This window comes from Asparagus officinalis, chromosome 1, assembly GCF_001876935.1.
Source record: "Asparagus officinalis chromosome 1, Aspof.V1, whole genome shotgun sequence".
NCBI classification, from domain to species: domain Eukaryota; kingdom Viridiplantae; phylum Streptophyta; class Magnoliopsida; order Asparagales; family Asparagaceae; genus Asparagus; species Asparagus officinalis.
The window spans coordinates 66,291,305-66,299,748 of NC_033794.1; the positions used below are offsets into that span (position 1 = coordinate 66,291,305).

The 8,444-nt window shown below is 39.2% G+C and overlaps 1 protein-coding gene across 1 annotated transcript; it reads right to left on the bottom strand.

Moving 5' to 3' along the window:
* On the bottom strand, positions 268-5,375 carry LOC109825418 (protein KRI1 homolog). The gene is made up of 2 exons (XM_020392278.1): positions 3,452-5,375; positions 268-537 (listed from the first exon to the last, which is right to left on the bottom strand). Exon 1 carries the CDS (start codon positions 5,305-5,307, stop codon positions 3,481-3,483), a length of 1,827 nt encoding a protein of 608 aa, XP_020247867.1. The 5' UTR covers positions 5,308-5,375; the 3' UTR covers positions 268-537; positions 3,452-3,480.

Genomic DNA, 8,444 nt, shown 5'->3' on the forward strand with positions numbered 1-8,444 from the left:
GCTGTTGGAGACTTGGACCTATCAATGCTCTCGAAGGGTGCGGTGCGACTTGGGCTCTTGTAGCACGCATTTCCTTTGATTTTGAAGTCAAAACAGCGACACCAACCAGTCCTGAGGAATGACAGCTTATTCTCTTGATACCTGGGATTTGGTAGCTAAGTTCTCTTGCGAGAGTAATTCATGCGTTAAGGATCTACAACGAACCATCAAAGGAATCACATAAAAGACCACTTTTCATATAAGAAAATAAAAAGAATCATCAAAAAGTAATAAGTAATGAAGTCCAAAATGTCATCACAAGCCACAGTAACTATTAATATATACTGTCAAAAATAAACAGTTAAAGAACACAACTTGGGCTAAAAAGCCTTGATCCTATCACAGATGTCACTACAACAACAAAAGCATAAATTATGGGTTCTGCTGTCAAAATTGGGCTGCACGTCTTTTCCCCGCTGGACGTAAAACATGGTTACATTGCTACAAGTAACTCGCCGAGTTCTCTCTTGCCTTCTTCCTTGCAAGCAATCTCTCAAGCTGCAAGTATCACCACAAATTACGTTAGTAACTAGAAATAGGGATTGAGTTATAAAAAAAGCATAATAGGCCAACGTATACAAAATGCTGCTATCACTTTCAAATAGTAGGTCTCCATAGAATATTACAAATAGCTATTGAAGAGTGAACACTTGATACATAAAAACATGTTATATAAAAGTATTCAACTTGTCAGCATCCTCGACATATGAAAGTTCGGTCGTTTAGAATACTTAGCAACTGACAGCATCCTCAATATCATCTATATTTATATTACATGCAAAACCAAAGATTATATCCATCAGGAACAACTTAGCAGCATTAGCTTTCAAAAACTTGAGCAAAATAAAAAACAAGTATATACACGGAAATAACTGGTACTTTATCTTCATCCCTCTTAACATGCCTTCCACGCCTTCTATTAATTTCGATACAAGGATCTGCAACCATCCAGGCATGTCCATGCCATCAAGTACAGTAGAAGATAAATTTCAAACCAACATCATACTACCAAGTACCAACATCATCTACTAAAGATCTGAATGCTAATTTATCTTCTCTATGTTATTCTAACATCTATCTGCATTCTTTAAAGCCTTGAGATTTACAACTAGAGAGTAAAAGACCGTAAAGACCTATATGAAAATATGGAATATGTTTCTCTTCATCTTATCCGCACAAATCTAGCTCTTTTTCTAATTTCCCGTCCTTAAAAGAATTGAGTATACACATTTACATCATAGAACTTTTGATTTCAGTCATTCATCAATTTCTCTCATTAGGATGCCTTATATGCAAAATGTATAACTTAGTTTGCTCTATAGTTAAGTTGCATCAGAACAGGTATGGGTATTGGTGCGGGTGCGGGTACTAGTGCGGGACACGGCAAATTTGTAAGATGAAGGAGACGGGGACACGGCTACACATATGTATTGAAACTAATAATTTACATGGGATCATTCTTAATTTCCAATTCATGTGTTATTAGGATTAGTTATTAGGATTAGAAATCTTATCACATTTTAAGTTTCTTTTATTATGTTGATTATTATAAATTACAAATTACTTGTTTTTAAATGACACCCAAAGGACCCTTTAAAATCATAGTTTTGAACTTGGGTATGGGCTGAAACGAACCCCACCTAAAGTCTAACGAGTTTTAAGAAATGAATGTATAATAGTAGGATATATGTTCAAGAAGTATTGCACAAGTGTCTTAAACTAAAGCATATATCATATAATTGAGTAAATGTTTGAATAAATGTATGCATACATCCAAGGAGTGTCCATGATGTTTGGGTATGGGTACCTATAGGCTACGTGTCCGGTATGGGTACGGCTTCATGATAAAAATACCCAGGTAACATAGCTCAAGAGTTTAAAAATAATTTCAGCCCTTTATAAATTTATTTCTGTGATGTTGTCTCATGTTTGTTTCCTGGTTTCTCTTCTATAGTCGGTCTTCCATCAAGTTTCAAAGAAGTCAGCTTTCTTCAACAGAAATTATCTTTCAAATTATCGTCCACGTCAAAAGGATATAATCTACAGTAAATAAAGCTTATGGTTAGGTATTAAGTTGGTATTCTATGCCCACTTCAAAAACAACAAAGCCTTTATCCCAAATTTTTTGGGTTGGCTACATGACTCTTATCCTTCAATTCAGTTATGTTTTTTGTCTCCCCTAATGCATATACATCTTTCTAAACTCCCGATGTTATTAGCCACGGGAGTCTATTTCATCTTGATGCACTTTTCACACCTACAATCCACAAAGAACTTTTTTTTTTGGCAATCTCTGAGTGCAAATTGATGCCAGGACGGTATGGGCAAGATGGATAAAAGGAGGGGAAAATGAGGAAATGAGGATAGGATGTTGGTTACGCTAAGGATACAGACATACCACCCTAGAGTAAATGACAGATAAAGGGGTTAGCCAACAAATCTAGAGATACAGATATCACCACTCTAGATAGATACGACGATTCACCACTCCAAGGACCCCACCTTAGAGATATAGATAAACACTCACACTCAATGGAATCCACCAATGAAATGTAGAGCAAACACAAAGCACAGGGCTTAACTTTAATCAAATCATAACACATAGTTGTTTTCCATTAGACTTTAAAACTATATATAGGCTTGAAACAACCCTTCAAGCAAGGAAGATTAATGAATCTAAAAGAAATTTAATGACATTGAGAAACTAAGACTAATCTGACTAATTAAATAACCTATGAAATGTAAAAGACGTCATGTGATCCAGATTCGACCCCCTTGCTATATTTTCACAATACCTCTCATCACAAATCTCCAAATTATGCAAACTTCAATCTTACTGAAACTAGACCCAAATATCTATGGACCACTTTAAACGAGATGTCTTTTGGACTTCTCTAGAGAAAGTTATGGCCAGATCAATCAAAGCCATGCACAAAGTCAAGAGAATCCGAATTTCCAATTTGGACTTCTTTGCTCATGCATCACAAATACAGGAAGATATATGTCAGCAATCGGAAGCTACTTCAAGCAACCAGACAGTAGCTTAGGTGTGTGTTATAACTTGTAAACTACATCCTTCTGAGGTTTAAGATAGACACCCAGAAATGCTCTAGAGACAGTATTATTGTAAGTAACATTTTTAAAAGATTGAAACTGCATTTTCTGTGATACTTGTGCATGTACATATGTTAAACTGGTCATGCGAAAATACTCCTTAATAAAGAAATAGAAGTTTCAAAAGCAGATAATATGCATGTTAAATTCAACAGAGAAACATAAAGAACACCCCCTGCTCTAACTTCCTAACTAAACAAGTATAATTTAATCTGCAGACTCCTAATTTGAATGGGTAAATACGACAAGGCGAACATTATCCGAAGCAAAAGAAACAAAAGAGGTAAGGAAAGTGTACCTCTTTTCATACTAATGCCTTAAATTCCATCAGGATTTCTTTTTCTGGGGTTTGGAGGGGATCTTTCCATAGGCGATGAGCCTTGATCTTGATAGTTTCAATTCAGCTTGCCTACGTCTTCTCTTCATTCGCCTAGACATGGTATTTGCATCACCATTTGGTTCCTCACTTTCTTCTCTTTCGTTTCTTGCTCCTGCTACATCAGAATCTGACTTCATCTCATGCTTCTTACTTTTCTTACTGTCATTTGATGTTTCTCCCAGAAGAATTGAACTCTTCTTCAACTTCTGGTGATATGTCACCTTCCATTCTTTCTCTCTATACGGAGCTAACTTCTTTAAAGAAACATACTGATTCAAATCCTTATCATCTGCTATCAAAATCTCTTCTGCACCCAATCCAAATTTATTAGCTGGAACTTGCTTATATTTGAATCGTGTCTTAAGGTCTCCAATAGTGTCTTCATAATCTAATTTATAGTACTCTTCCAACTCCTTATCAAGCTCAACTTTCTCCTTAAGAGTGATCTTCCTTTTTCTCTTTCTCTTACTCTCTCCTTTCTCCAGTTCTTCTTCCTCCTCCTGTTGCTTCAAAATCCGTTCTCTCGTCGCTTCAAACCCCTCATTTGAACCCCCAACATCCCAATCTTTAGGAAGCCCAAGCAATTCATCCTCCTTACCAAAATCGGGCTTCTCCAAGTCACACTCATCACCACTGCCAAACCCAGGATCAGCATCTTCGGCACCATAGTAATCCACACCAAACATCTCTTTCATCTTCTTGTCATACTCCTCAGGATCAAAATCTTCCTCCAAATCATCAGCACCCAACTTGCATTCCCCATCATCTCCAAACCCTGCAATTGCCCGCACTTTCTCCAACTTCTCCTGAATCTCTTTCTTCTTCAAATTCTTCAAATGCTTCAACTCCTCCTTCCTCTCAAACTCCGCCTGCGCCATTCTCTCCTCTTTACTCTTCCTCTGCGCTTTCCTACTACTGGTTTTCTTCCTCACTGACCCCTCAGTAAACCTCGCATGCCCTAAAATCCTATCACCTTCAACCTCCTCATGGCGGAAATTATACTCGGCTTCATACTTATCCTGCTTCTCGAGCTCATCCTCATCCTCTGAAACCCCAATATCTTCAAGAATCAGCTTTTTCTCCTTCTCCTTATCAACCCACATCTTATTAAGCAAATAGTTCTTTAAAAACATATCATCCTTATTCAAATTATCATCTTCACCAAAATACTCATCCAACTTCTTCTGTATCTCTCCAGCATTCTCATCCTCCTCCATCTCATCCCCATTCCTCACCTTCTCCTTAATTATATCCCCATCATCGTCCGACCCAAAAGCCCCCTTCTCTGCTTCAAAAAAAGCCTTAATGTTCTCAGCCTGATCCTCATTATAAACTTTTGGATTCAATTTTTCGACACCAAACTCAGGCCCCTCTTCGGTCAAATACTTATAATTCACATCCTTCAAATACATCGGCTTCTCCTTCTTCTTCCTCTTACTCGATTCGCCATGGCTATCCTCATCATCCGATGAGGATTCAAACAGCTTCGCGTCCTTCTGATTCAAGATCGGATCTTGCTTCTTGACTTTAACGAGGGCGTCGTAGAACTTGAGATCCTTCTGCGGCTCGTCGTCGGAGGATAAGGACTCGTCGTCGGAGGAATCGTCGGAGGAGGAAGCGACGACGCCTTTCTTTTTGAGCTCCTCGAACCGCTGGAGATCCTCGCGCTTCTTGTTGTGCTCGAATCTGCGGGCGAATTCTTTGTCGATTTCGATCTTGGATAGATCTTCGTCGTTGACGTTGGGGTCGGAGACGGCGAAAATGTCGACCCCCATTTTTTTTAGAAGCAGAAGCGATGAGGGATTGGAGAACCCTAGAAAGAAGGGTGGGAGCGATCTAGGGTTTTGATGTGGTTGGGGTTTGTGACTTCTTAGAATATCTGTGGTTTTGGCGCGGGAACGGGTCGGGTTCGGAGTCGGGTCAAGAATTACCGGTTTACAGGTCCAAACTTCGTGCTGCCCAAATGGATATGGATCCCTTCACTCGTGTTTATCGTATTGGCAAAGGCGGAAAAAGAAATGAAAGGGTTAAACATCTTAGATATTTGGGATTTTTTTCCAACATTAATACTTAGCATTTTATAATTGATCCATCAAACATTTGCTATTGAAATTGTTACTAGTTCCGCAATTCTTAAGTTACTTTCAAGAGTAGAAATAACAATTAAAGAGATTTATTTAAAACGTTATGAAGTAGTAGATACGTAGCTTATCTCTCTAGCTAATTTCATAACTAGGTGACAAACTTCAAGTGTAGAAACGGCGAAAACATTGGAGAATAACAAGATTTTTGGAGCTGACAGACATTTGGGTGCTCTCCGGTCGACCGCGAGCTTTGGCGCGGTTGACCGACAACGTGCACGACTTGGTACAGATTCTGGATCTTTGGCCGGTTGACCGTGATAATTTCGACGGTCGACCTCTAGACACTATAATTGAATTTTGGGTTCTGTTGTTCTGTCCGGTCGATCGCGACGTCAAGTGTGGTCGACCGCGAGTCGGGTTCGAGTCTGTTTTGGTTTCTTGTTCTGTTTGGGATTTGTGTTTGGTATAAATACCAACACACGTTTTAAAGTTTCTTTAGGCTTGTTATGGGGATATTTGGAACACAGAAAAAAACATTTTCTGAGCTATTGGTTAGGGTTTTGTTTGGAGAGAATTAGAGATTTGTTGGTGATATTAATTGGTGAGTTCGAGTGACTTGTAATCTCAGTTTGTACTCTTCTTCTCTATTAGTGAAAACATCATCCCCTTCTTGTCCCGTGGACGTAGGCAACTTGTCAAACCACGTTAAAATTACTTATTTGTGTTTGTGGCATTACTATGGTTTGTTTGGCCTTCTCTCGGCGTTTGGTTTGGTTCCTCGAAGCACATCGTTTTTAGCTTTCGTGCACTATAAGTGGTATCAGAGCTTGGTCTACGCTTAGGCTAATTGGAGGAGTAGATCGCTTCCTTTCTTCATCTAGGGCTTCAGTTGGTGATAAAAGTGGGATTTTTCCTATTTATGGATATTTTTTTCGTCATGTGGGGGTGAGATCTTTCAGAGGCCCTTGTTAGGGTTTTAGTTGGAGGTAAAAAATCTCTCTCTTTCACTTTGGATCTATTCTTTGTTTGTTCCGTATTGGTTTATTGGTGCTTTGAAAAAGATGGTCGAGAAAGAAGGAGGTGTGGAGGATACTTTCGGCGTGAAGACCGTTTAAAGTTTGAATATCCACTCTATAAAAATAGATGTGAAGAAGTTTAATGGCACAAACAATTTTGGTCTTTGGAGATGTGAAGTCTTGGATGTGCTCAACGCACAATATTTAGAAGATACATTAGAGTTGGACGGGAAACCGGTCGACATTGAGGAGAAGGTTTGGAAGAAGATGAATAGAACAGAGTGTGGTGTGATTAGATCTTGTTTAACTCAAGATTTAAAATATAATCTGATCAATAAGACTTCGGCTAAGAAGATTTAGAAGATCCTAGAGGGTAAGTATTTGACAAAAAGTATAGAAAACTGCTTGCATTTGAAGAGGAGGCTTTATCGCTTCCGATTGAAGAAAATGACCTCCATTGGTGATCACATGAACCACTACACGAAACTTCTTGCAGATTTGATGAATGTCGATGTAATGATTGAAGATGGGGACAATGCGTTGTAGTTGAGTTTATTGCCTGACGAGAAGTATGAGACATTCGTCCTTACTCTTATTAATGGGAAGGCATCTTTTTTGTATAGTGAGGTTACCGCTACACTTGTGAATTATCAGCTTTGAAAGAAAGATAAGGAGACTTTAGTTGAGCCGGTAGCGGGGACATTGATCGCAAGAGCAAAGAGTCCAAACCATAGTAGGAGATCGCAGTCTAGAGGGGCACATCCTGGAGTTCGTAGGAATCAGTGTGCCTTTTGTAAAGAGGATGGATATTGGAAAGCCGAATTCCCAAAGTTGATTGATCGAGCCGGAAAGAATAAGGGGAAAACTATTCAATCTTCAGAGGTAAATGTTAAGATTCGGATTCTTTGGTCTACTCATTAGCACTACCGTCAATTTGTTATGTCGACTCTACAGAGTGGATGTTAGATTCGAGGTGCTTCTTATCATATTTGCCCTAGGAGGGATTGGTTCTTCAGCTTTTAGAAGTTGGAAAGAGGGGATGCCGTGCTCATGAGTAATGATCATGAATGCCCTATTGGTGGTATCGGTACCGTCCATATTAGGATGTGTGACGGAGTGATTCGGGAGTTGGATAAAGTCAGCTTTGTTCCTCGGTTGAAGAAGAACATTATTTCATTTGGAGTTTTGGAGGCAGCGGGCTATAGGATGACCTTAGAGGATGCATGTTTGAAGATCATATTTGGGTCCATGATTGTGATGAAGGACGTCAGAAAGAAGAATTTGTATTATTTGATTGGGAGCACGGTGATTGGTAGAGAGCTGACGACTTCTTTGGATTTGGCTAGACTATAGCATTTGTTGAGGCTGGGAAATTTGATTGGTTATGTCGTGCATGGATTGTTGAGGAGTGCTTTAACTTGCAGATTGAAGTCCTTTGAGCACATTAGTATGAGCAAGAAGATCAAGGTAAAGTTTGGTACTTCTATCCATCGATTTAGGGTCTTTTAGGTGGTGTTCATTTAGGCATTCGAGGGCCTTCCAAGTAGGCATCATTAGGAGATAATCGGTATTTGGTTTCTGCAGTTGGGGACTATTCTAGGCATTGGTGGGTTGCAACCAAGTCCCATTGGTGTGAAGTCCTAGAAATTAACGACAGATGGAGGAAGTGTATTAGCAGAAATGTAACCTGTCATTCTATTTTTTGTAGGGGTTCTTTCTTACATTCGTGCCGAGCTCACGGTAGTTAGAGATATTTCATTGGAGAGGAAATATTAGGGCGATGAGATAAGATGATAGTTTTGATGAGTCATT